General features: G+C 44.6%; 1 protein-coding gene across 1 annotated transcript; it reads right to left on the minus strand.

Moving 5' to 3' along the window:
- Nucleotides 1–2,844: 2,844 nt before the first annotated feature.
- Nucleotides 2,845–8,183, minus strand: irx3a (iroquois homeobox 3a). Its single transcript, XM_042340307.1, has 4 exons — nucleotides 7,659–8,183; nucleotides 5,648–6,773; nucleotides 3,222–3,288; nucleotides 2,845–2,947 (listed from the first exon to the last, which is right to left on the minus strand). The coding sequence occupies exons 1-4, from the start codon at nucleotides 7,875–7,877 to the stop codon at nucleotides 2,893–2,895; spliced, it is 1,467 nt and encodes a 488-aa protein (XP_042196241.1). The 5' UTR covers nucleotides 7,878–8,183; the 3' UTR covers nucleotides 2,845–2,892.
- Nucleotides 8,184–13,035: the final 4,852 nt, after the last annotated feature.

Below are 13,035 nucleotides of genomic sequence, written 5' to 3' on the forward strand. Positions count from 1 at the left end.
ATTCTTTTTTTATATTTGGAGATATAAAATCCCCCCCCCCTCTTTGCTTGTGTTTTTGACGCACAGATCTATTTAGAAATGAATACACATCGCAGTTATATTTCTCACACGTCCGAATGTGTTGGTTTTCTGCGCCTCTGGATAACTAATTCTGTCTCACCTCAACTCAGCCGCGTCTGATCCGCCAGAGATCATTGGCGAAGCTCTCAGGAGTTTAACCACTCTCCTGAACCACTGCAATTTCGGGTTGCAATGTTCTCCTGTTTTTTTTAAATAACTCGCTAAGTTTATCCCCATTACCTTTAACCCCCCACCCCCCCCCAAAAAAAAAATAAAGTTTGACTCAGGCAAATGATTGCACTTCAAATAGTCCTTGAACGAGTTCGGTAACGAAACGTGCGCTTCGTTACGCATTCGGGAGGGGGGAAAATATATATATATATTCCGCAGAATTGTTATCCGCTTGGAAAATCCGCAGAAAACAACAACAACGACAACGACAACAACAACGACAACAACAACAAAAAAGAGAGAGTGAGAGTTCAGTCACAGAATGAGCCCCGGATTAAAGTCTCGCTGTTCCCGCAGTTGCTGTAAATTGCACCACTTCGGAATATCCCAGAGATCGCGGCGTTTAAATCGTATTTGTTATTTTGACCCTCAAAAAAAAGTTGAACGAAATTCATTGCGCGGACTGTAATATGGCGATGAATCATTTGCAAAGCACAGAGCCAAGTATTCCAAATACCTCACAGGATATCTGGCAACGAGACATTGCCATTAAAATATGTAAAGAGGACTGTTAGCGTCATTTATTATTGATAAAGTTTGAAAGGGAAAGGCGAGTGTTTTTTTTTAGAAACGCGCATAAAACTTGGGCTAATCATTTCGATGTCGTAAGTAACTCATTTGGCGTCTCTCTCTTTCTCTCTCTCTTTTATTTAATAATAATAATCCTCGCATTTGATATAGTCCTTATCACCTCTCCCACAATTTTTTTTTCTGGGTGCAGAACTCCCTATTTCTTTTTGTGATTGTAAATATGTCAAACAGTGAACGACCGATACTGACTGACCTGTGTGTAAAAAAAATAAAAACAATTCGGTGTGTTACATTTTTTTGGGGGGGGGGGGGGCAAAAAAACAACATTTCCGCTATTTTGTTGTTGTTTCGAAATTGACAAATCACTGGAGAGAGAGGAGAGAGAGAGAAAATAATAATAATAATAATAATAATAATAAACTAATTTAACACCCAGGGAATAAACCGTGCAAAGTTGGGGAACGATTTGAAGTCTGCCTTGTGACCTCGATGCTTTGAATAATCCACAGTCAGGTTAACAAACATCGAGAGGGTAAGTAAATGGGAAGTTTGGACCGAATCGCTCCAGAGCGCTGGGAAACCCTAAACAGTGATATATAAAAGTTAATAATTTTTTTTTTTTTTGGCACAGCCCCATCAAAACTTTACAAAACGACTAGTTTGAACGTAGCGGGAGTGAATTAGGCAGCTGCCGTTTTATGGCTCTTTTTCTCCCCATGAAGCACCAGCATTAATTTGTGCCAGTTGTCTGTCTCTCTCTCTCTCTCTCTCTCTGTGTGTGTGTTGTTTGTGTGGCATAGCGACTCCGTCACCTGCAGGAGGCGCTGTTAGCCTGACTTTCCTCTCTCTGTCTCTGTCTCTCTCTCTCTCTCTCAGGTCTAATGCTCAGCGCATCGCCAGCAGACTCTGCCCTTTAGGGTCTGCTATTATACAAGTCATTTGTTCATTATATTATTGAAGCCTTTCGTATTAAAACATCGCCGAGGTGTTTAATCACAATTATATTTAACGATTATGCATTTAAATTGGTTCTGTCCGGTCACGGTATTTGGTATTTGAATGGGGACTTGCAATGCAATACTTTTGGAAGCATCGTTTAAGCAAACATTGCATCAAAGTTAAACAAACGCCGAAGCTGCGTTTGGATGCAGTGTTTTAGTATCATAAATATTTTTGCCTAAATGCCAGTGTGAGATTAAAAATGCAACGACAGCCGCACTTTAAAACAGTTTGGATTTTTTAGACCTGGGAAGTGTTTAGGACAGAGAGATTAGATAGTCACGTTTTTTTTAAATATTATTATTATTATTATTATTAAAAAAAAACAATTTACGCTCGCATTTGGCAAACGATACTGGGGTTAGTTAGTCAGCGGTGTGTAAAATCAACACGTTCGGAAGAAATGGTCTGAAATAGACTGTAGCTAAAAGTTTGGAGTGAAGCCGCGTGTAATCTTCTCCTGTGGCGATCGATACACATATTTAACACAGCAACATTGCATCCGCCGTAACATTGGACAAAAATGCTGGAACAGGCAACTTTGGGTCAATCAATTGGTTTAAAAACACACGCACACACGCACACACACAAAGTGATGATAAGCTGCGTGGTGTCTAGTGATGGAAATAACACTGTCACGTTTGTACTGATGGCTACTACCCATTGCATAGGCTTTGTAAAATACAGATACAAAGATAAAGTCGTACTGCTCATTTATTAGCCAAAAATATATACTTTCTTGTACAATTTCGTTCACACGTATGTACATTTTGTTTGCGGTATATACAAAACAGTTTGAACACTGGATACCTAAACTCTCACTCGACTTACAAAACAATCTGGTTTCCACTTAAGATCACAAACTCAACTAATTAATACACGCCTTGTCGGCCAGTATTACATTACCAATTTTATTTTAATACACATACATGCTTACAGGTTAAACTGTACAGGGGGAGGGGTGGTGGTGGTGGGTGGGGAGGAGAAAAAAAAAACATTTTTACATTCCATTTAACAAGAAAATGGTTTACAAAATAAAGTTTTTTTTAGTTTTTTTTTTAAAAAAATGGATTATGCGGAGGAGAGCGCCGACAAAACCATGGCAGCATCCAGTTGATTCTGGGGTCTGAAAGGAATAACATTATTGTGGATCAGTGTTTGCAATTTTTTTGTGTGTGACAGAAAGTTTTGCATCCGTATCCTTAGATTTTGCACATTTTTTTGGGGGGCCGTCTAAGTTTTTGAAACCAGGACCAAATGTGGCGAAAAGTAATCTTATGAATTGCTACGCCTGTGCCTTGCAGAAATGCCCTCGTCCAAATGGGGGTATAAGAGCAACTGTATATGTTCAGACAGTAAATGTGGGGTGGATATATACAGGAATGAAATAGATTGCTTACCGTCTCTGAACCGGTTGAAAAGCTGTCTTTACTATTTTTTTCTCTATTTCCAAGACACCGCTCCGATCTGCAAACGATAATGTGAGTCTTTAGAATCGCTGCTCGCCCCCGTGGAGTCGGTTTGTTTTTATTTTATTTTTTCGCGCAGAGAAAAACCAGCTGAAATTCAGTCGGTTGCAGAACAATTATCAATTACATCGACTTTAAAAGATGAAGTGATGTGAAAATGGGATACGGTGAGCGCTGTCTCGTTATAATGAGCATTTGTCATCGAATACTTATTGGAAAAGTTATTGCAATCAAATTATAAATTCTCCTTTTTCACCTGGTGCTGGAGATCAGTTTAGCATAAATTTAATTTTGCCCATTTCAAAAAAAAAAATCATTACCCCCGTTAATTTATTGCATCTTGCGATAGTTAGAGCTTGTGTGTAGTTTCAGATGACCAATAGTACTTTAGGAGAGAAGGAAATTCGAACAGCTCACATGATTGATTCAAGAAAAAAGCTGGGAGTGGGGAGGGGAGGGGGAAGAGGGAGAATATTTTGCGTGGACATAGGCAGACGTTGGAATTAATCTGAGTCTTTCTCGAGATTGTCTCCGATTTAAACGGTTGCATTTCCAATGTGAACGTATGAAAATATTTATATTCAATATTTGTAGATCTAAAAAAAAAGCCCCCAAACGAGAAAAGATTAACACAATCGTTTTTCTTTCTCTCTTTCTCTCTCTTTCTCTCTCTTTCTTTCTCTCTCTCTCTTAAGAGAATATCCTTTCCTTTGCAAACTTAACTGTTTGTCTTGCCAGGTTCGCTGTGTGTGTGTGTGTGTTGTGTGTGGGTGTGTGTTTGTGTGTGTGTGTGTGTGTGAGCCAGCTTTGGGAACTGACTTGCCTTGACTTGAGTGAGTGTGTTGTGTGTGGTGTTGTGTGTGTGGTGTGGTATGTTGTGTGTGGTGTTGTGTTGTGTGGTGTTGTATGTGTGGTGTTGTGTGTGGTGTTGTGTGTGTGGTGTTGTGTGTGTTGTGTGTGGTGTTGTGTGTGGTGTTCTGTGCTGTATTGTGTGTTGTGGTGTGTGTGTGCTGTGTTGTGTGCTGTATTGTGTGTTGTGGTGTGTGTGTGCTGTGTTGTGTGTGGTGGTGGTGTGTGAGTGCTGTGTTGTGTGTGTGGTGGTGGTGTGTGTGTGCTGTGTTGTGTGTGTGGTGGTGTGTGTGTGTTGTGTGTGGTGGTGGTGGTGTGTATGTGCTGTGTTGTGTGTGTGGTGGTGTGTGAGTGCTGTGTTGTGTGTGGTGGTGGTGTGCTGTGTTGTGTGTGGTGGTGGTGTGTGTGTGCTGTGTTGTGTGTGTGGTGGTGTGTGAGTGCTGTGTTGTGTGTGTGGTGGTGGTGGTGTGTGTGTTGTGTTGTGTGTGATGGTGGTGTGTGTGTGAGTGCTGTGTGGTGTGTGGTGGTGGTGGTGTGTGAGTGCTGTGTTGTGTGTTGTGTGTGGTGGTGTGAGTGCTGTGTTGTGTGTGTGGTGGTGGTGTGTGAGTGCCGTGTTGTGTGTGTGGTGGTGGTGGTGTGTGTGTGAGTGCTGTGTTGTGTGTGTGGTGGTGGTGGTGGTGTGTGAGTGCTGTGTTGTGTGTGGTGGTGGTGGTGGTGTGTGTGAGTGCTGTGTTGTGTGTGGTGGTGGTGTGTGAGTGCTGTGTTGTGTGTGGTGGTGGTGTGTGAGTGCTGTGTTGTGTGTGTGGTGGAGGTGGTGTGTGTGTGAGTGCTGTGTTGTGTGTGTGGTGGTGGTGGGTGTGTGAGTGCTGTGTTGTGTGTGGTGGTGGTGGAGGTGGTGTGTGTGTGAGTGCTGTGTTGTGTGTGGTGGTGGTGGTGTGTGTGTGAGTGCTGTGTTGTGTGTGGTGGTGGTGGTGGTGGTGGTGTGTGTGTGAGTGCTGTGTTGTGTGTGGTGGTGGTGGTGGTGTGTGTGTGAGTGCTGTGTTGTGTGTGGTGGTGGTGGTGGTGTGTATGTGAGTGCTGTGTTGTGTGGTGGTGGTGGTGTGTGAGTGCTGTGTTGTGTGTGTGGTGGTGTGTGTGTGAGTGCTGTGTTATGTGTGTGGTGGTGTGTGTGAGTGCTGTGTTGTGTGTGTGGTGGTGGTGGTGGTGTGTGTGTGAGTGCTGTGTTGTGTGTGTGGTGGTGGTGGTGGTGTGTGTGTGAGTGCTGTGTTGTGTGTGGTGGTGGTGGTGGTGGTGTGTGAGTGCTGTGTTGTGTGTGTGGTGGTGGTGGTGGTGGTGTGTGAGTGCTGTGTTGTGTGTGTGGTGGTGTGTGTGAGTGCTGTGTTGTGTGTGTGGTGGTGTGTGTGAGTGCTGTGTTGTGTGTGGTGGTGGTGGAGGTGATGGTGGTGGTGTGAGTGCTGTGTTGTGTGTGTGGAGGTGGTGATGGTGGTGGTGTGAGTGCTGTGTTGTACCTGTCACTGTGTGCTCCGCCGTCTGCTCCTCGCCTCTCACTGTACAAAACGCGGGCAGAGCGGCTGCCGGCGCCGTCTGGGCAGCGCTGAGTCCCAGGAAATGGTTGGAGTTGATCAAAGCCATGGGGTGGGGGTGGGGGTGGGGGTGAGGGTGGGGGTGAGGGTGGGGGTGATGGTGGTGGTGGTGGTGGTGGTGGTGAGAAAAGGTTCGGTTCGTCCAGTTCTGAAACTTGCCCATGGGGCAGGCGAACAGTCTGTGTTGTCCCAGCAGAGAGGGGGTCCCGGGACCCACGGGGGAGCCGCCGACGTGGGGGGACTTGCGGGGACTGTCCGGACTGGTGGCTGTTTCGGCCAAAGACCAGATCTTCGGCTTTTGGCTCAAGGACAAGTCGGACGGCGGCGAACTCGGGCTTTTCCTCTCGGCGGTGCTCCTGCCCTGTTCGGAGCTGCACTGCCCCGAGATGTCTTCGCCCCGTTTGCCCTCATCCTCATCCTCCTCCTCCTCCTCCTCCCTCCCCCCACCACCCCCACCCCCACCCCCACCCCCGGCCTCTCTGCTGTCTTTCACCACAGACTTGACGAAACCGTCTTCGGAACCGGCCAAGTCCTCGAAAGCGTCCGAGATCTCGGAGTCGCTCCGGGCGCCGTCCAACTTGCAGTCCAGGTTCAAGTCCGGGTCGTGCTCGTAGTCGTCGCCTTTGCTCTCGATGCGCTCGGTGTCGATGTTCTCCAGGTCGATCTCCTCGTCGTCGTCCTTCTTCTCGCCCTCCAGGTCGGGCTCGCTCGAGTACGAGTTCCCCTCCTCGTCGGTCCGGTTCCTGGGGGTCCAGGTCATCTTGTTCTCCTTCTTGAGCCGCCTGCGCGCGTTGGCGAACCAGGTGGAGACTTGGGTGAGGGTCATCTTGGTGATGATGGCCAACATGATCTTCTCGCCCTTGGTGGGGTAGGGGTTCTTCCTGTGCTCGTTCAGCCAGGCTTTCAAGGTGCTGGTGCTCTCTCTCGTGGCGTTCTTCGGTCTGGACGGGTCGCCGAACTGGTACTGACCGTATGGGTAGTAGGCGGCGTGATGGTGAGCGAAGGCTGGGTGTTGGACTCCGGGACTGTCCTTCAGTTCGTACTGGGCACCCTGAAGCACACACACACACACACACGGGGGGGGGGGGGGGGGGTAGAGGTTGTGGGGGAGGGAGGCGAGGGAGGGAGGGTGGGGGGTGCCGGGGGGGGGAGAAGAAATAAACTGTAAAGTTAATTGCAATTAATTATTTAAGTTGGCGCTGTGCACAACTTTCGATCGTTTGAATGCAGAGTGAGTGTGAACAAAAAAACAACGCAGGGGAGTGTGTGTGCGTTATGGGCGGTGGGGATGTGTGTGTGTGTGCGTGTTTTGGGGGTTTGGGATGTAAGTACCAAAAGAAGGGAGAAACTTTTACCAACAAAACTAAAAGAAACCCCCCCCCCCCCACTCCCGTCCAAATAGAAAATCAAACGCGAGTAAAGTGACATCGACCCACCAAGAAAATAAAACCCTACACACACACTACACACGACACACACACTACACACGAGTGAAATGGACAAACTCAGCTTCGGAAACTGACTTGAAAACTTTTGCAAAAGGGGGGAAAGTCGGCAGTAAAAAAAAAAAATCTGAAAGCGATGAGTTTTTTTTTATATATCTTTATTTTTTATTATGTATGTATATATATATATTTTTTTAAAAATCCTTGTAATTTTACCACCGTCCCTAAACTCCTCTGGGTTTCTTTTTGTGTGTGTGTGTGTGTGTGGAGAGGGAGGAGAAAGAAGGCAGGACAATCGCAACCTACAAACTTTTCTATATATATATATATATATATATATATATGCACAATATATAATATATATATTTTTTGAAAAAAAAGATATTTTTACCAGGTTTAAAAGACGAGAGAGACAGAGACACACACACACACACACACAGAGAGAGAGAGAGAGAGAGAGAGAGTGAATTGATTTACATTTTTTTTCTTACCAGTTGTGGAAACATGGGGAGATCGGCAGCGTAAGGCAGAAAAGCGCCGTATCCTTGAGCCGCATAAGGAGATCCATACATGGTCAGTACAGTAGAGGCAGCGCCCGACGCGGTGAGATCGCCTCCAGTTCTGGCAGACGAGATCGCCTGGCGATCGGGGTAAAGTGGCCTAGTAGCAGCAGCAGCAATGTACTGGTATCCCAGTTGCGGGAAAGACATGGTCCGTGATTGTTTTGCGGGAGGAATCGCCGTGCGGGGAGCGTCCACCTTTGAGTGCTGGAAGGGGACTCAGTCGAAAGTATACGTTTCCACATGCAGACGCACTGTAACAGATCCGATCGCTCTCTCTCAACTTGCTATTGATCTGAGGGTTGCCCAGGTCAGGTCCTAACAGATTCGTGGAGATTATTCGGAGTTGATGGCCTGATTGACATTTCTCGTATTAACTAAGCTCCTCCTATTTCTTTTAGGGTCCGCCACCAGCTTTTTTTTTCCCCCAAAAAAGTCAACCTCTCTCTCTCTCTCTCTCTCTCTCCCCCTCTCTCTCTCTTTCACTCTCTCTCTCTCTCTCTCTCTCTCTGCCTTTGTCACATTAGAGCGTTGTCTTTTTTCTCTCTCTCTCTCTCTCACTCCCCCCTCCTCCTCCCTCTCTCCTCTCCTCCTCCCTCTCTCCCTCCCCCCCCCCCCCTCCACACCCAAATCTATTTACTGACGTCGAGATCTTTTTTATTTCAATTGCTTTCAAGTCGCATTTCACCATCGCCAATCAGTACTGGTTTTCCGGCACACGAGAGAGAAAAACACACACACACACACACACACGGTCACGCCTGCCCCCAAAATGCTTTAAAGAGGGGGTGGGAGAGAGAGCTCACTCGCCTCCCACTTTTTTTTCCTTTTTAAAAAAAGTTGGTTGATAGGATTTCTCGCTTCTTTTCTTCTTTTTTTCTTCTTCTGGTGGGGTGGGTGGGGAATAAGTTGCATTTTGTTTTGGAGCTGATAACTGGCAAACAAAAAAACTAAAACCAGAAAGGAAATCATCCCAAACTTGGCAAAACGCAAACTCAACAACTTTTTTTAAAAAATAATCTATTTGATGTAGTTATATATATATATATATGTTTGTGTGTGTGTGTGTAAGAGTTGTGACCAAACTTTCCCTCCCAGGCATTGATATACTTTGTTTAAGCAGATGCTTAGTTTCAGTGACGTGAGCACAAATGTTTTTACTCTCCACTTTTGATGCTGACATTCCTGGTATATTAAAATAAGTTTGCCTTTTCTAATTGAAGTTTTTTTATATATACACATATGTACTACACACATACACACACACACACACGCGCGCGTACTGTAAGGCAGTACATTACAGTTTAGAATGGAGGGGTGGGATGGGGGTGGGGGGAAATGTTCGTAATGGGCTTCAAACAGTTGTAAGGGTCACCCTTTTTACATCAAAGACAGCGTAACGCAATTAAAAAAACACCCCACACAGAATCTGTCAGCCCCGCGGCACGTTGGTAAATAAGTGGTGTGAAAAGCACTAAGCACTGGTGTCCTCATAACCCAACTCATTATCACTTTTTTTTTCTCTCGCCCTGTGTCTAAACTTGTGATTAGCAAATTTATGATCAAGTTGTGTGTCCCCCACTGTTTGCGACTCCTGTGCCTGTTCTGAAATAATATATCTACACGATCACGCTAAATACGAGGTTGTAATAAATGCGGATTATAGCAAAGCAAGTTCCTGAATTGAAATTCTCCGAATCAATATATTAAACCTGTATGTAGCGTACCTAATCGCTTTATGGCTCATCTTTCTGGTATTTGATGTCTGATAATCGCCCACCCATTGTTTTGAAGAGCAAAGTCATTTGACAATTTATTTCCCCGTCTTGTTACATTTCGGTGGGTTATAAATTCGTATATTAAATCTAGCGGAAATTTCTAGAAATTAGAAATCGAATCGTTTGTCTTTCAAGTATGATTTCTGGGGGAAAGGAGAGAGAGAGAGAGAGAGAGAGAGAGAGAATTGCAGAGCAAAGCAAAGTTACGTGTGTTGGGTTTTTCTTTCTTTAATCGGTTTGCACAATTTAATTCGCAACACAAGCGATTGCTGTGCAAAAATAAGTGCCTCACTGAGGTGTGCTTATTAATGTGAAATATTAGCTCAGAGCGCAGTTCGTAGCCTTCGAATTGTTGATGTGATATTGAACACTTCGCCAAGGCGAGATTCGCTGGGCTGTAAGTTTTTTTTTCTCCCCCCCCCACACCCACCCTTTGGGACCCTGTTGCTAATACAGTTTTAAAACTCTTGCCTTATCGATCCGGATTGCTAATTTCATAGGGATTTATTTCTGGGGCTTTTTTCTTCTGTGCAGGGGGAGGAGTGTATTGGAAACCATTCGTGTTTAGCGATTTTGCCAGGACAAAAAACCCCATCCGCATGACATTCCCCAGTTATGGATTGGCTTTGTAGTGCGTTGGAAAGCTGTTTGCTATTTAAGTTTGATTTGAGCTGAGCTCGGGGCGGATCAGCTTCGGTTCAGCTTCTGAACACACTCCAAGCAAGGGGTTGGGGTGGGGGGGGGGGGGGGGGAATAAAGTGATCATTATCTTATTAATTACCTCAAATGCACTGCCATGTGTCACGTCGGCAGGATTTTAATCATCTCGAGAGAAAAAAAAATGCAATATTGTGCGCCTTCCTTCGCGAGTTTGAAGCGGGTTTACAGAGTCGCCTGTGTGTAGGGCAAGAGACATAAATCAGCCCTGTGCAAACGGGTAGAGAGAGAGAGAGAGAGAGAGAGAGGATCACATGTGTATCTGAAATAAATGTAATAAATGGGGGGGGGGAAAGTAAAATGAACCCCCCCCCCTCCCAAAAAAAATAAAAGAGTAAAAACGGCAAAGAAATTGGGTGGGGAGGGGAGGGGTGGTTGGGGACACGACACTTTGGGACAAAATGTGAAGAAGGAGAAGAAGAAGAAGAAGAAGAAGAAGAAGAAGAAGAAGAGAGAGGCAAAGATTAAACACCGATTAGAGAGAAATGGAGAGGGTAGGAGAGAGATACAAGGATGGAAGGGAGACTGAGCAATGCAAAGCTCAGAACAGAAGCTGAAAGTATGATAATGTAAAGCAAAGAGAACTAGAAACGTAGACTTTAAGGACAAGAAAGAAACTGCCTGAAAGACCGAGATAAAAAGACAGCAGATCACAGGGAAAGAATAGAGAGGAAAAAAAGGAGAGAGACAGAGAGAGAGAGAGAGAGAGAGAGGAAGGGAGGGAGAGGGAGAGAGAGCATATGAGATACGATAGGAGGGAAAGACGGGAAATCATTTTTTTGGGGGAAAAAAAAGAAGTGAGTGATTTGGAGCAAAAAATGTGTGAAGAATCTATAAGTAGAAACAGGAAGTACTAAACCCAGGGCAGAGGGGAGAAGCGGAAAAGTGAAACAATGGGAAATGAATGAAACTGGGGGAAGAAAATTGAACAAAGCAACGAAAAAAAAAGGCGGAAAGAGAAAGTCTTGGAATTCAAGTGAAGCGACCAAAAAAAAAAACGAGAGAGAGAGAGAGAACAGTAAAGGATGGAGGTCACAGGACTAAACGTTTAGACACTGCCTTTCTATAGATTCCATATTGTTGTGCTAATGCGTTGTGCCCCGTGTCACTGCGCGTACTTCATATCACAGGGTGAGCAATGCAGAGGTTTGTTACTAACCGAAAGACACGTGGATCGTGGCTGGATTTTAATATCTTTCAACCCAGAAACATTTTCTCCTCTGTCAATTAACATCTGGAGCACCTGTGCAATACTGCAGAACAGCAGCCGACTCATAATCAATTCATTAAAGGGGCAGCACAGGCTGCAGAAAAATCAATTAGTCGAGTGAATAATCCAACCTCTCGGTTTAGGGGACATACGGTACCAAACACTTTTATTACTATTAACCCCTCGAAGGCCGGAGGGTTGCCTTAAATTGCTTGATGTTATGGAAATAGTAATTATGACTTTTACATCATCAAACCTAAGGCGCACATACGAAGCTAACTGGTTAGTCTAAATGCCTCTGATATCTATCTATCTATCTATCTGCTCGTGCCAACTGGGTGGAAGGTGATTGCATATTTTGCTCATTCTTTCATTGATAAAACCATTCTGCTGTTAGGATCAATGTTTGCACGGGAGGAGGGAGTAAGGGGGTGGTGGTGGGTGGGGTGGGGAGAGAGATCGTATCAGCTTCTCATTATAATAGAGCCATCAAACCATAGGCACGATTATTTATTATAGTATTTTTTCAATTTCAAAGTAAAAACAAATTGGACGCAGTTATTTGGAGCAGAATGTTGTATATAAACACACACACACACATATATATATACATATATATATCAATAAAGTTAAGGATTGGGATATAATAATTACTCTTGTTTCTGTACCAAAAGAAAACAGGAAAGAAAGTAAATAAGAGGACGGGGGGGTGGGGGGGGGATGAAGCTGTCTTTGCTGGCGGTCCTGGTTGGGACAGTTGTCCGCTCTGAGGCACTCGGACCCCGGCCACGACACGTGCCGCATCCCCGGGCGGTGTCAAGGACCCGCTGACCAGCCCTGATTTATTACTCCTCTTTAACACTCGTTATACTCCTTTTTACACTCGTGGACCTCTTCAGGGGCAATGTGCAATAAGTCGCGGTTAAAGCAAGTGCTATTAATATATATATTATATATATATTAATAGCACTTGCTTTAACCACGACTTATATATATAATATATATATAATACATATATGTGTGTATTAAAAAAATCTTCCTTAATCTGAAACTGATGGTTTTCTTTCTCTGTGTTTGTGTTGGTGTGTGTGTATATTGGGGGGAAAGTTAATCCAGTGGTTGTAAAGTGCTTCACAGAACTTCAGCAGTGAACTGTAAACAGACTCTCTCTCTCTCTCTCTCTCTCTCTCAGTGGCGATCAGCGAGGCTTAATCCAGTTTTTAGTTTAAAGCACTGAAGAAAAGGGGTTACATGTTTCCAGTGTAAGACCCCTTTACTGAGAATCCCACGGGATTGTAATATTAGGGGATCATCTAAAATATGAGACCCTTCATATCTGTGAGATTCGTGATCCGCCAACGCAGAATCCTTAGGATTGGTTTGCAACAAACCTATAGGAATCCCAAATGCTCTCCTAAATATACCTTACATCCTCTAGTAAGCAACCAGCCCAATGTTAGTTCATGTTTGCAATCCACCGCCTGACTGCAAAACGGTGAAACTTGTTGGAACTAATCGTGATCTGAAACGTAAAACGTTTGTTTTTTACACAGAAAAACACAAATAAAGTGAAACCCCCGAACTAATTATTGTAACAGTAGCA

The sequence above is a fragment of the Callorhinchus milii genome, unplaced genomic scaffold (assembly GCF_018977255.1).
Source record: "Callorhinchus milii isolate IMCB2004 unplaced genomic scaffold, IMCB_Cmil_1.0 Scaffold14, whole genome shotgun sequence".
Classification (NCBI taxonomy): domain Eukaryota; kingdom Metazoa; phylum Chordata; class Chondrichthyes; order Chimaeriformes; family Callorhinchidae; genus Callorhinchus; species Callorhinchus milii.